This window comes from Melanotaenia boesemani, chromosome 23 (assembly GCF_017639745.1).
Source record: "Melanotaenia boesemani isolate fMelBoe1 chromosome 23, fMelBoe1.pri, whole genome shotgun sequence".
Classification (NCBI taxonomy): domain Eukaryota; kingdom Metazoa; phylum Chordata; class Actinopteri; order Atheriniformes; family Melanotaeniidae; genus Melanotaenia; species Melanotaenia boesemani.
The window spans coordinates 12,575,137-12,590,846 of NC_055704.1; the positions used below are offsets into that span (position 1 = coordinate 12,575,137).

The 15,710-nt window shown below is 37.8% G+C and overlaps 1 protein-coding gene across 1 annotated transcript in view; it reads left to right on the forward strand.

Annotated features, from left to right (window-relative positions):
• Positions 1-15,710, forward strand: part of nav3 (neuron navigator 3) — a 382,473-nt gene that overhangs the window by 96,204 nt on the left and 270,559 nt on the right. The window contains exon 2 of the mRNA XM_041977344.1: positions 14,659-15,084. Within this exon, the coding sequence (XP_041833278.1) occupies positions 15,016-15,084 (69 nt within the window). The 5' untranslated portion in view covers positions 14,659-15,015. The remainder of the gene's footprint in view (positions 1-14,658; positions 15,085-15,710) is intronic.

A 15,710-nucleotide genomic window follows, 5' to 3' on the forward strand; every position in this document is an offset into this window, starting at 1 on the left:
CGTTTGTCGCTTTGTTTTCCAGCACGCGCTCTCGCAGGTAGATCTGATGGCGCTAATTGTGTAGTAATTGGGTTTCCCTCTCAGCTGTGGAGGTTTTTGATTTCTAAGCTGCTTAAAGCCACAGATTAAAGACTTTGTGTATGTATGTGTGTGTGTGTGTGTGTGTGTGTGTGTGTGAGAGAGAGAGAGAGAGAGAGAGAGAGTAGGGTGGAGTGTGTGTATGAGTGAAAAAGAGGGAGAGTGTCAAGCTGAGAGCTGTTGTGAAAGAGTGTGTGTCTGGACTAGCTTGTGAGGACTGAATTAGTGAGTCTAGAGCTTTTTGTGCATGTGTGTGTGTTGTTGGTGCTTGTTGACTGTGTGTGAATGTGGCAGTGGGTGTGAGTATTTGTTCCGTGTATGTGTGTGTGCGTGGTACTTGCCGGTCCATCTGTGGAGGTCTTATGTGATGGATGGTGACTGATAGAGTGTGAGGTGCGTGAAGGAGGAGGAGGAAGAGGAGAAAAAGTGGGTTGGGGGAGGGTGTTGGGAGGAGAAACTGATCTTCCATCTGTATGCGTGTGTGTGTGTGTGTTTTCTGTGTGTGTGTGTAAGTGTGTAAGGGAGAAGGAATCTAGGTGGCAGAGCAGTACATCACCGACTGGCTAATGGAATGCTGGTGACTTGAAGGGTCCTCTCCCGTTCCTCCTCCATCTCCAACCACACCCCACCCTCCATAGAGGAGTCTGGGTGGAGTGTCTGAGCACTGATCTGAGTTGATACATTTTTAGATGCTTTTGGTAGTTAAACTTAAAATTTTGAAGACTTTTGTCCTGGCAGATTTTGGCAGTTTGTTTCAGAGTGATTTGAATTTGACTTGAATGTTTTTAACTCATAACAACTTGTCTTTGAAAAAAATTTGCAGAGTTCTTAAAACTAAAAGGAAAACTACAGTTAATCCTGATGTGAATTGATTATATATTTGTATATTTTCTATTTCCTCAATTTCGTTATTCTTTAACTTCCAGAAATGTGGCAGTTTCATTCTAAATAATACAAAAGAAATTATTACACATTCAAATTTTCTTGCTTTGCTCCCTTTCCTCCATTCCACCTTATTCTGTATGTTTCTTATCCATCCATCCATCCATCCATCCATCCATCCATCCATCCATCCTCCCTCTGGCCTTCATCCATATAATTTTCTTCCCTACATTTCTCTTCCATCCTCCATCCATTTGTCTCACCTTTTTCATTCTCATCTATGTAAACCTTTATCTTTTTTCTCTCATCCACCAATCCATCCATCCTTATATCCATCCATCCTGTCTGTCCTTCATCTATTATTTTTCTTTCCCTTCCTTCTTCCTCTTCATCCATCCACTCACCCCCTCTTCCCCATCTATTTATCCCTGTCTGTTCCCCCCCCTCATCTTTTTATATTTTATTCTTTCCCTCACTTATCCATTCATACATCTATTCTTCCTTTACTTCATCCATTGATTTCCTCCCTGTCCTTTATCCATCCACTCATACCAGCTTCTTTCTATTCATTCCTCACTCTTTGCCTCCCTCATTCCTTCCCACACCTCATCCCTTCCCTAATCATTTCTCTCTCTCTCTCATCTCTACTCATCCACTCCATTCTACCATTCCTATCAAACATTATCTGAGGGGTCCTCAGTTGGCTTGGGTCAATGACCTGAGCTGAACCCCACTTTGAGTCTCTGTTTCCAAAAGCACTTGTAACAAATGTCCATATCATATCTCTCACTTCCAATTTTCCTTCATACCACCTAATACTCAGACTCCTTTTCATCGTCTAGTCTGCTGTTGTGCTGTGGATCTTACGCGTGAATTGAAGAATTATATTATTTTACTCTAACATAATATAATATCAGTCTTTTGAATATCATGGTAATATTTCTAGTAGTAAGCCAGATTTTTCAGTCTGACCAGCAGATTGATGCACTGAAAAGCTGCCAATACCACAAAAAGAGCAAAGGCATTTAGTGGATCAGTTACTGAATTTCCATTGCTGGTTGATTGATTGATTGATTATGTTGTGTTTGTTCACAAACCTTTGTTGGATAGGCTGGTTTATTTTCCACCTTCCCAGCTCCACTTAATTTTTTTGGACTGCTTTTGGCTTAAAAAGCATAGCTGATCAGATTTCACGTCACAGGCTCTCCAAGGTTTTAATTAGTCTGAGCTCATTGTCTCATATTCTGCCACAAATTGAAGTGATATGTAGTTGGGAAGTCATCTGATCTGTGATCAAATTATATTTCTCAATTATTTCTTCATGCTGCTCATTGAGCTCCTGTGAATTGAAGTTGTAGTCCAGCGTTTTCTTTTGTTCGGCTTCCACTGTTAAATACTTTCTTTCTTAAGCCTGATATTGATATTAAACTGGCATAAAGATCAGTTCTCGTCCTTCTTTCCTTCACTTTTCTTTTAAGACGTTTATTTAATCATCTGTTTAATTTTCTTACCCTTTCATTTTAGGTGTAGTGCCTACATCTGGTCTAAATAGTCTTTTTTTTTATTTTGTTCCTTATGTTTCAAGTGTTTGTCTAGCTTTTCCATAAAGTTCATTTCTGCTTTTTATGTTAAAAAAATTAATATTTCATAAAGATTTTGAACTAAAATGTTGAAATTGAGTTTGTTGGTATTACCATACTAACAGGAAAACTTGTCTGATTTTACACTCACACTTGCTGTACCTTTGACACTCAATGCAACCAAAGTAAATGAGGGAACTCTATAATTTACATTAAAAATATATAAAACTTAGCTTTTATTTGTAAGAGATGTAAGTGGCATTTATTTAAGCTATATACTGTTAATACTAATAATTAATGCACTTGTATGTAACATGCTCAGTGGACACAGCTGCCATGGGTGCTGGTGAAGCTATTTTTTTCAGGAACCATGTGAGGGCTGGAAGTATTGATGTTGCACCAGAACATCCCAATCTGTATGTTTTATTTGATTTTATCCATTTCTGTCCCTTTGATATTCGCTGTTGACACACCCTGACAATGATAGCAGATTTTGATGAGCATGTTTTTCTTTTCCAACTATTGCCAGCATCTGTGGTAAGCAGCCACCTCCCAGTCTCTCAAGAGCTGCCCTCCTCACACTGCTGTGAATATAAAGAGATAATGCATTCAGAGATCAGAGCTTGTAATGCTGCTGTGCTGTTATTTCTCGTTTTCGGGGCCTCTGTGAGATTTAGTGGGGCTCCAGAGGGCTCAGTAAACATCCCGGTGAACCTCTGGGGGAGATGCATGTGTGTGAGTTTGTGTGAATGTATGTTTATTTTTAATACAGTGCATGCGTGTTTTTCAAATGTTTGCTATGTGGAGAATACAGATTGCGTGTACGTATCTAGAATTGTAAAAACCTATGTGTACACATGCAAAGCGGCCCATCCCCCTCTTCTTCTTTCCCAGTCTCTCCCCCCCTCTCTCTCTTTGGATTTTGGGGTGTTTGCAATGAAATGCATTTTTATTTGTTTTCTTTAACAGGGCGTGGCTCTTCCTCTACATCGCGCTGGTGAGGTCGTCTTAACCTGAGAGAAATTGAGTCATGTCCAGCTTTCGGCTGTTTATCACTGAGGCAATTACAACTTTCACAGATCTATTGGTAGTAAAAGAGAGGTTTATGAAGCGTGAGCATGCCAGGCTTGGAGAAAATGCTAACAGCAGAGCGATATTTTATGTGGTGGAGGGTTTAAGTGAAGGGGGTAGACTCAGTTGTTAGATTTGTGGCATATTTCACTTTTCTATGCTGTGACACATCTCATTTTGACCTTTTAACCCTCTGTTGAGTTTGCCGTTGACTGTGTGCACATGTGTGTAAAAGCCTCACATGGAAAATTTGCCAACAGACTCTTCTGTGTAATAAGTCAAGCTCCAGAATGCCACCATGTTTAATTGAGATTTTAAACCTTATATTGTCTGTCTTCTTCCTCTTTCCTCTTTGATGCTTAGCTTTAAAAACATCATAAATTATTAAGGATAACCTCCCCCTTCCAACCTCTCCTCCTTCATTCTTCCCTTTCTTGTGATCCACCACAGTCATAATGAGATTGTATGTTAATCCCGACACGATATCACAAGATTACAGTGTACGTGCTGCTGTAATGCTCCACAAAAGTGTCACAAAGGGTGTAAAATGGATTTGGTGCATGCAGAGACTTGGCAGAAGGAAAACATATTAATGTAATATAAGAGTAATTGGGTGGTAATGCAGCTTGTATGTAGATAAATGGTGGAGAAGGAAAGTCGGCTTTTTGGATTTCTCTTTTGTTTTTTGTGTTTTCCCTCTTTCTTGTTCATCCTCCCTGGCAAGCAAGCTTGGGGAGGGACAGTGATGCAGCTAGACTGAAGACAAATGGATTTGGTAAGATACTGGCAAAAGAAGATGAAGGGTGAAAAGGAGAATGAAAATAGTGTATCACTAAATTGATTCCTTTTTCTTTTTCTTTTTTTCTTCAGTACAATAAGATGGGTGACAATTGCAAGAGGAGTATTTACATGTTGCAAAAATGGATTTCCACTTACTTATAGTGGAGTTCAGTGGATTATATTTAACCTTTTAAACCCTGCGATCCTTCAATTGGGGGATGTTGAAAACAAATGTCCAAACTGTGCCAAAACAGGCTTTTTGGAGACCTCACCTGAACCTCTCCAATTTTGTTCTGCTTCACTTTGACAGAGTTGGCCTTTACAGAAATAATATTTACATGTTATACTATGTTTTTTTAGAGCTTTAGAGCTACAACTGCATTATTCTGATGGGATATTCACATTTTTCCTTAAGTGTGTTTGTTTTCATTTAGGCAAGCTTGAAACATTTTTTTTCGTTTGTACCATGTCATCTTCATTTATTCTTCACCAGTAAAAAATAAACTATTTACTCATCTTAAAAAATGTCACAAGTGTTCCTTCTACTAAGACTCAAAAGCACAGCCTGGACATTTTAATCTAATTATTCATCCATCCATTATATACCGCTTTGTCCATTAAGGGTTGTGGGAAAGCTGGAGCCTAACCCAGCATTTAGCAGGTGACACCCTGGACATGTCACCAGTCCATCAAAGGGACACAACACAGAGAGACAAACAACCATTCACACTCACTCCTATGGAGAATTTAGAGTGACAAGTTAACCTGACATGCATGTCTTTGGACAGTGGGAGGAAGACGCAGTACCCGGAGAAAACCCCCCCATACATGGAGATAACTTGCAAACTCCACACAGAAAACTCCCCCCAGCCAAGGCTCGAACCAGCAACCTTCTTGCTGTGAGGCCGTGGTGCTAACCACCACACCACTGTGCAATTTAATCTAATTATGCAAAGTTGTGTCTCCACAAGGCCTTTGTGAGTAGACCAGGTAACCAGGCAACACATTTGATACTTTTTGCTCATTTGTGTCCTCATTGTTGTTAAGTTGGTAGCCTTGTCTTTAATACATGACATGCTGACAAAACCTTAGAATTTGCACTCCATATATTTTCAATTAAATTGTGCTTCCAGTGCACTCTACACAGACTTTGCTTTGAAGTATTTCCACACATCTCACACAGGTAGTGTACTAAGTGTTAAAGAACTGCAGCTAATGCGGTACAGAAAATATTTGCAGGTCTTATATGAAAACAAAATTTTTTCAGTTATCCTGCTGATGCCCTTTGTTGTTCCTCCTCAAAGGTACAATTCATCTAAGTGCTTGCTGAGATTCAATTTAGATAACTTTTCTGTATTTTAGAGATGATATGATGCTCCCCTTTTATTAGCTCACATTATAAATGCCAGGGCCTTTATAATGTGAGCTAATAGATGCTTAAATATGGCATATTTTTGCAAAACATGTCAGTGATTATAATCACAATCTTGTAACCAAGGCACAGGAGTTTGGAACAATCCAAATACAATGTATGACAGCTAGGATTTAATGAGTTATAGAAAATAATGGTGGCTCCTTTATAGCCTTGTTCAAGAGCTACTGAAGCATGAGTTATGTAAAAACTGAAGAGTATTTCTTTGATGAAAAATAAAAGAATGACACTAAATGCTTTTTTCAGGAAAAGATAGTTTCACTTTACCCATGGCTGGTTCAGGCAAGAGTTTAATTTCCCAGCTGGTTCTACGGGTAGTGGTTCATTGATCTGATTGGTTGATAGGTAGTGATAGACAATCGACTTCCCAGATGTCTCCATGAAACAAACCATCTGGCATGTCGGCTTATCAGATATCACTCCTGAATCATTTTGCTGTCACTACCAAACACTCTGTCATTTCTGGAAATAATAAACAGTAAGGTGGCAGGGAAATGTCAGGCGCGTGAACGTGTGTTGCACAAAACAAGCGTAGCAAAATTGACACAGCAGCATGAATTCCTCAAGCTAATGAGCCACTGTGTCTCATGTCAGTTTTCAGTTTCACAATAATGATTACCCTGTTACAAAGAGCCAAGATACCTGCAGCCATGAACACAAACACATTCACTGTGCTGCTTTCTTTCTCCAGTTACCGTGACAACAGAAAAAGCCAATTCCTCTTTTGGTGCAGATTGTTGCTTTTTAGTAGCCACAGCTTGTAAAATCACCCCAGTTAAACCTCTGCTCCAGAAAGTCTTGCAGAAAATAAAAAAAAAAAAAAAAAAATTCAGAATCTATTGTTGTTGGTTTGCTGTTTCTCCCTGGGCTTTCACATTTTCTCACCTGCATTAGTTTCTCCATTTTCCCACTGTTTTCTTTTTCGCCCTGTTTTTCCTTCTTCTTGCTATGTGGAGAATATAGATTGTGTGTATGCATACACACAAATAAGCTTCAGGCTTCTTTAAAGCTAAGTGGGCACACCTGAATACAAGTTTAACTTTTTGTACGTGAAGTCAAGGACATTTCTTGAACCCATTTAAAAATGGTAAATTGCTGTTTTCTTTTGTGCAATGTGTAGCCAGCTTTATTATTGTTGTAGAAGATGATACCCCACAGAGAAGCATTCTGTTGACCAAAAACAAGATTGTTTAGTATCAAAATATTCATATCGACTGATGCATTCGACAGAAGTTTAAACAGCCTCATTTGGGGCCTGATTGTCCAGAGTACTCAAAGATTCACTTTAGATGATATCTATCATCCTGCCTCAGGACTGCATGCACACCCACACATCTTCCATACACATGCATATAGCCTCTGCAGGCTTGTTTATGTTAATACAACATTGCACATTTTGCACCTCCTTAATATTTATTGTAGCATCTGGTTTCTTTGTTGTTCCATATGGCTCCTATTGATTTGCTGCGCTACGAATAACCCATAATGCAGTTTTTAAGTTTAATATGTTTTATTTAAAAGCTTTTCTGTGGAAATTATGCTTTTTTTTCATTATGCATTTTTTTTTTATACTCGCTGTTGGTATATATTGCCAATGCTTGTTTCATCATAACATAGACATCCCATTAGCTATGCATATGCAATTTAAACACATACTTAAATTGCATATGCGTCTTTTCACTTTATTGCATAAGTTTTCGTAGTTAGTAAAAACAAATAAAACTGCGGCATATGAAATGGTGTACTGTGGAAACTAATATGCATATTGAAAGATTAATTCTGCTTTCCACTTTGAGTTTTAACTGTACTGAGGTTTTTAAAAGCTGGCTGCAAAATGGTCAGTGCAGTCCCCTAAGAGCTATAATGTGCACAAAGCTCCCTGTGGAATTAGTTGTACTATCAGGATTATTAATAACTTCTTGTTGAGTCTAGTCGAGAATGGCAAGGCTATTACAAATGGCCTAATTGCTGAGAAAATTACTATTTGAGTATTTGTCTTCAGCTTTAAGCATACAAATACAAGCCTACTGAAACTGCACATATTTACATCAGAAATTTATTTTCTCTTTATGGTCTAAATGATATATAGTAGATACTTACATGACACATTGCTTTTTTACCATTGAGAGATGAATATGGAAATCAAAGTACATAGTCACTTACATTTTCTCAACAAAGAAGGTTTTTAGCAATGATGTACACATGTGACTAAGATTGTTTGATATTTATTTAATTTCAGCCACCATATGAGTTAGTTTTGATTGATTGTGGTTTTAAGTGACACTGATTAAATGAAGTTTAGGTTTTCAGAATACCATTAAGGCGTTATTGTATTTTAATATGATAGTGGGGCGCTCTTAATGGTTGACCTCTGGTCTGTTGAGGTGATAATTTACAATGCGTGCTCCCCCAGCCCACCAGCTCTCCCTGAGGAAATCAGGCTAGATCTATGGCTATCATTTACATCTCCTCGAATTAAAGCGGCAGTGTGTAGTTATGGGCCCAGGTCTCATGAATCAAACTTTATTGACCACTTGGAGAGTTGCAGACACCCGTTGAATACAAAATGCTAGTGAAAAGGCCACTGGGCGGGGGGAAATGCCTAATAGCTGTAGAGATTGAAGGTGGGGTTACTAGCACTACGGATCAGGCTGTGATGAAACTGCAGCAGCTGCTACTCATAAATATTTACATTTTGCTTCTGGTAAGATTCTTTACAACCAAAGGGAATTGAAGCACATGTTGATCCTCTCTTAAACAATAAATATAGGAACCCATTTATCCCCATGACAAGAAAACTATTTTTTTTTTTTTTTAAATTCTGTAGCGTAACTTGGAGGATTTTTTTTTTAAAAAAAATACTCATTTAAGCTTTTGTTTTAGTACATTGTTCAGAGTATAATTTTGGTAAGAAATATTGTGACAGGTCTAATTATCTTTAGGTAATTGTGGACAGCTCAACTGTAATAACATCACAGCTCAAACTGAACTCCTGAAATATCTGTCTTGTCATGTATTTTATTTAGTTACGCATTTTTACAATACAATAGCTGTGTTCTGTTTTACTACTATAATGTTTTATCCCTCATATGCTGTGATAAGTATTTCTACATTTTAAATGAAAGGTCTGTTGTTTAAGGTGATTGTGCTTAATTTTTAACAGCTGTGTCACTAGCAAATTAGCTCAGCTGTATCTAATTAATGCTAAGTCTGGATAAGGCCTCGTACACACATAATGATTTTTTTCATTTTATAAGATTTTTTATCTGGTCGAGACCTCACACGTGAAGATAAATAAATCAGTTTTGATCGTATTGTGTGTGGTGTGCTCCGAAAACATAATCACAACACACACATAAAGATGCTGTCCCGCAACTGATCTACAATCTAGTCCTCCGAGCTGAACAAACATCGAAATTGGGACTATTGGTAACAGAAAAATCCAGAATTGAAAAAAATAACAGGTTGGAAAGGACATGAACATTAACTTTATTTACGTCTTTGTTCCCTAGCCAGCTCGCTCTCAGATTTCCTACATTCTGACCCACGTCACCATCCACGCAGTCCGAATGCACGAGTCGTCAGCATTCCTCAGAAATCAGCACTGAAATATTAAACATGTTCAACGTTCCCAATTGCCGGCTACGACCCGTTTCAGAGCGAATTATCGGGACAAATTGGCACATAACACACCTCAGACCAAATGATAATTGGTCAGGGAAATCTCACGATTATCTGGCGTTTGCCGTCCGAGGTCAGGAAGAGGCAAAATCGGGACAAATACAGGCCAAAAATCGTAATGTGTGTACCAGGTAACAGTTTAGCATTTCAGTGTTGTTAAGCTTCTCTTATGGCAGGATGAAAAATTGCTTTTCTGGAGAAATATTATATTTTTTGGGCCTTTTTATTAAAAAACAACAAGTGGTGAGTCTTTCAATTTTGCTAAAGGCTAAGACATTTGCTGAGCTAATAAATTGCAGAGTCAACTGTAGAATTTGCAAGCAAATTAAACCAGTTTGGTGGCTGAATGCTTGGAAATTAACAATTTATTTTCATTTCCAGTCACACTATATAATTTTGTTTAAGGTTTATTCCCCCAACAGCCTTGAAACAAGACCTTTCTCCTTTGGTTTGTAAGTCATTCTTTGAATGTAGCATTAGCTGTAGCAGCTACATTACCAAGCTAGCAACAGAATAATCAATCTATGTGAAAATATTTTCAGAGGCAGTTACAGTCCATATCCTCAATTTATTTGTGATAATTGTAGTTGAATATATCAGAAAGTTTTGTTATCTGTACAACAAAAGTATACATTGACTTTTCTCTGACTGGAAAAAAAAAACTAAAAAACTAAAAAACTTTTCAGTTTTCTAAAAACATACTGTAAAGTCATCACACTGAAGAATTTTTTTAATCACACTGTACCCAACCACAAACACATTAGTATCATGTTTAATTAATCAAAAATAATTAAAAATATGTTTTTTGTTGGTTGAACAAAACATGTTCAAATGCCCCTTTGGAAAAGGCAGAGGGGTAAATAACGGCCTTAGTGAAAATTAAGCTCTTACAGCCTGAATTTATTAGTAAAACATGAGGTGATAAAACAAAAAGGAAAAGGACTGAATATAAAATAAAATAAGATACAATGAAATATTAAATTAGTGGCAGTTGATAAAGATAAATAATAAATTATACAAATAAAATAAATAGGAGTGAATGAAAGGAAATAAATGTAATGAATAGGTTTGATAAAAATAAGTAAAATACACAAAGGCCAGAAGTCACAAATTTGCAGCAACAGGGGACAATGCCCAGTTAACTGGTTGAGGATCCAAGTATTGTGTATAGTGGAAATAAAAGTCCTTGGAAGAAACTGGCTTTGAAAGCCAAAAGTAACTGAATATGTATTGTATGGTACTGATTATTTTTGTTGAGAAACCAAGGACTTGGCCCATCAACTATTCTATGTAGCTGGAAAACAAATCAATATAAAAATGGTATTGTTTAAAAAGTCCTTGTAAATTTGTACTGGTGAATCTGTCCTTGCTTCCTTGATAAGAGTGCTCTTTACGATGTTGCTTGTCCGGCACAGCAGATTGAGAATGGCTGTGACTCCAGTGGCCTATATAGGAGGTCATCTTGTCACTCTGTGCCAGTACTAGCTATTCTCCTCCTCGTAACAAGTACAAAGTGTGTTTCACTGTTCCCATGAGGTTCCATTGTTTCTTTTGTAATATTCCAGAAAAAAAGGACAAATTAGTGCTCATGCAGTATGCATGAGTTTAGAGTCCCGCACATGTAATTCCACTGCTGAGGGAAATGGGGAAGTCTAGGAGCAGTACAGCTGTGCTTTTAGTTAGTTCAGCATGCTGGGATTTATTGCCTACAGAAAATTTGTGGGGTTTCTTTAAGAATTGGCTTTATTTTCTTCATCAGTTATGCCAGTAAATATTCCCTGTGCCTTACAACTTGTTGTTTTGAGGCTACTACATAAAGTAATGGAGCTGTATTCCAATGTAAGGACTGCTTTCACAACTTATTGCTTTCAGCTAATCTCCTGGGTCTCGGTAGAAAAATCTTGTTGGGGTTCAGCGCTTAATTCATCATGCCCCAAAAGAACCAATTCTAAGTTGGCAGCACTAGACGTGATTGCTCTTAAGTAACTGACAGGGTTCCAGTGTTACATAGCACTCTGAAGCTAGGGTAAGTGTGTAGTGGCACAGAGGAGCTGTTAAGATCTGACTAGTGTTAAGAGAGGGGATGAAGGTGAACACAGGCCACATTCCCTGATGACCTGATGGTGTTTGTTTGTGGGTGACAGTTTCTTCACAGTGCATTTACCTGGAGAGATCATTGGGGGATTTGATTTGCCAGCTTAGTGAATGGATGGTGGCTTAATGCAAGTGCTAAAAATATTGATTTTAGTGACAGTTCAATCATGTTTTTGTGTTCAGTGAAACTCCATACAGTATTTCATTAGTGCTATTATGTTGTGGGGTTTTGTTTTTTTTTTGTTTTTTTTCTAGGGAAAATGAAATTGGCCATAACAAATGATTAAAACACACTTTGAATAAGAGTCTCTTTTGCAAATAAAGTTGCTAATGTTCCACCTTTCCTACAAGTCTCCCTCATTTGCTCTACAGGTTTTTATTTTTAAATTATTTTGCCATGACAAATCTTGTGATTGCATATACATTCACTCAAATAACTTATATATTACCATTATATTTGTGTATTTATTTAGTTTCTTTGTTTTGCCATGTTGCATCACCTGACCCCATCCTTTGTGCATTAACCGTTATTCTCCTAAAATCTCGTCCCACAAGACTCCACTTTGAGTAGGAAGGTTTCTAATTCTTTGTTAAATTCTTGCATTTTGCTGTTATTTGCTTCCAAGGATGGCAGTTGTATTTTTTTCTTTAATTGTTAAAAAAAAGCTGTTAATAGATTTCCATCTCCTCCTCCATCTACACATACTGCGCCATCTTTATTTGAAGTGGTCATGTGACCGCCTACGCACATCTGGGGAAGTGTAAATGTGAAAAAATTGTTTCAATTACACTTTTGCGATATACTTTTATTTCAACACATCTAAAAAAAAAACACCTTTTGACAGCGTAAAAACCTTTTAGTGACATTTGAAAGGTTTAACGAAATGTAGGTGTTTCCATCACCGTTTTTTTATTGCAGTGTTTAGATTTTGTGAAATTCTAGGGGTAATGGAAAATAACCTATTGACTGTATCTCCTCACTGATTAGTAATTCTCAACCCATCCTCTGCCGACTACCCAAAAATTTAAAAGATGCTGGACATTTAGCTGAGGTTAAGGATGTCTTTGGGAGCCTCCGACATCACGTCTTTGAACATTCACATGAAGCTTTGGAATATTTGTCTTTGACCTTCAAGGTTTGTCTGTGAAGTGGAAATTAAGCTTAAAAATCCCAGTGTGAACTAGGTTTTACAGCAACAAAGTAGCAACAAAGTAGCAGATATAGATATAGATATAGCAAAAAGTTTGAAGAGGGAAGTAGCACTGTTTTGTGTGTGTGTGTGTGTGTGTGTGTGTGTTTTTAAAGAAATATTTGTAACATGTCACATCTAGCAAATTAAAACTGTCAAGTTACTATTTTTTTGTAACACACATTGTATGTCCACAAGTCTTTTTTGTTTTTTTTTTTTGTTTTTTTTTTCTTTTCTTCAGCGACACCAATATAAAAAAACGGAAGAAAAAGGAAGATAATCGGGTATAACGGTGGAAAAATGTGTAAAATTGAAAATGTGTTAACCATGTGCGTTAAGTGCTTGTTCCTCTGTGTTTAAAATATGTATAGTAGCGATAACTGAAATACTGAACTAATGCTCAGGTTAATTGCAATAACAATATAAGTGATTACATGTCGTCAACAACAACAACAACAATGTCAGTGTTAATAAGTACATCTACAATGTTCATAGTGTTTATTATAACACAAAGCTCTCTGTGTAAATCTGTATAGCCATCTAAATTAGCGATATTAGAGCAAACCCTGATGTCTATAATAAATTATAGTTATAGTTTATAATACGACAATTATTAGTAATGATGGTAATAATGGTAGAAATGGCTGCACTTGTTATAAATATAAGTAAACAGGCACACATTCACTTCTCAATTACTTTGTTTGCCCACAAATTCCTATTCCCTCCTATTGGGAACAAAATCCAAAATGAAACAAAGAACAGTTTCTCTAAAGCATGGAGTTAACTAATTAAGTCCAATATATGCAAATTGCACACTCACACACGCACACACAGTTGAACACACTCCCACCTGTAGACAAAAGAAAAGCAGGCAAAAATATCTGTGGTTTTTAAATGCTCATAGGGTGATGAAGATGGAAAAACTTGCTCTCCTGCGAGGAGCACATGGAATTCTTATCCTGCTTTGGGGTTGCGTGAATCCCGAGCATTGCAAGCCTCTTACAAGTACAAGCAAACAGCTAAACAAGCGAAATCTACTCATTATTGTATCATCATGGATTAAAATAGATGCAAAATGCTTTTTAGGTTTTTATTAATGTGAAAACCTGCATGCTAACATGAATGTATTGCTTTCACACTGAAACTACATTAAAGATTGTATTGTAGCTGACATAGGATCAGTATGAAGACCTTTTAATGACCCTGATGCTCACCTCACATGGTAAAAAATAGGCACAATGTGTGTCATGTAGCTGGTGCGGATGCTCTAATTTGTTACCCTGGTATCTGAAATGAAAACAACACATGCTACATGCACCATAAGCCTGGTGTGAACCTGGCGTTAAGTTAGAGGGATGTAACACGTAGAGCCATATATTAGTAAAGTGAATCATAAACCAACTACTTTTTCTGCTAAGGACAAAAAGGATTTCACTCACAAATCATGATAAAGAATACCAAACTGACAACCTGAACCCTCATGGATTCCACTAGGAGCTACTTGTCAATCATCTTTTTTTTCCCATGCTTGAACCCAAGCTGTAGGTTTGCCTGACCTGAGAATGACTCGATCTCTCCTCTGCTTCTGTCTGATGGAAACGAGGTTTGGAGGAAGAGACAACAATCAAAAACAATCACTCAGTGTAGAACAAACAGCATGTAGAAGCTTCTTCTCTCTCCCCCTCTCTGAGCACCATGGCAACATTCACTTTGAAATGCAGATACCCTTGCCATTTGTACAGAGCTGCACCAAGGGGAATGTTGACTGTTTGGAGAGGCAGAGATTTTGCATTAATTGAGAACCTAAAACTATGCTCTTTTTAAGCTTTATGAGCATCTGAATCTTATGTCTCATATCTTAATTCCCCAGATGTTTATGGAAGACTGCTGCTGCCAGTGACTGCACTTTGAGGAAGAAGCTTGCCTAACTGTTATCAACACATCCTGCGGGCTGGAAGTCCTCCTCAGTACTCTATTTGGTCCAGTTGTCATAATGACACTCTCTACATAGCCGTCACCAGTTTGGCTTTGTCCTTCTCCCAGTGTTAATAACTCAGAAAACCATTTTTCCTAAACCATACCAACCACCTCCGACAATGGATTGCCTGTGTCCAGGTGGAGGGATGTGCTGGACACAGGCCCTTGCCGGCAAACTTTAGCCGTCTGGATTCTATTCAATATAATTCTCGTGATATTGATCTGGAGTTATTTTTTATTGGGACCAGGGATGGAAACGCCAGAAGCCAGCAAACATGGCAAGAAGTCCACAAGTCAAAAACTCGAGGACCAGAAAAAGGTAGGCAAGTCTTTGCTGTTGTTCTGCAAAGCCTTCTTTATCTTCTTGTTTCCTGCTAGCTGTGATGCTTTTCCAGTTTAATGTATGTGGAAGCCATCAGATGAAAGTTTGTTTATTGCTAGATTTGTTCTAATCTTCACAAAAAACAGGAACTTGTTGGTCCAATTGCTGCTGATGTTTGAATTCCCAGCTGCACCTTTGTGCCACATCTCCTAATAGCTATTTATAAAAATAAGGAGAGGAAGCTGGAGTATATCCTCCCCTTTCAGTGCCTGCAGTCTTTCATCTGAGCTCATGTGGCATGACAGTATGCAGGGCTAGCCCTAACCTCTCTTGGGAATACTTATTTATCTCTTTGAGGTGCTTTTTTGTGTGTTTACATCTGGAAATAGGACATTTGAATGAAACAAAGTTTTTCTGTGAAGCAAAATTGAATGCTTTAGCATGCTGGTGACAGAGTTGGGATGGATAACAGATAAACACACCCTAGCTTTGAATAATTTGTGTTAGCAGTGGCAGGATCAATAGAGAAAAGTCAGATGTCAGGTCAAATTCACGCTGTGGGCTGAATCTGGGTTTCGAGGACAGTAGGTCGAGTCCCGTTTTTCTGGTCAATGAAAAAAACA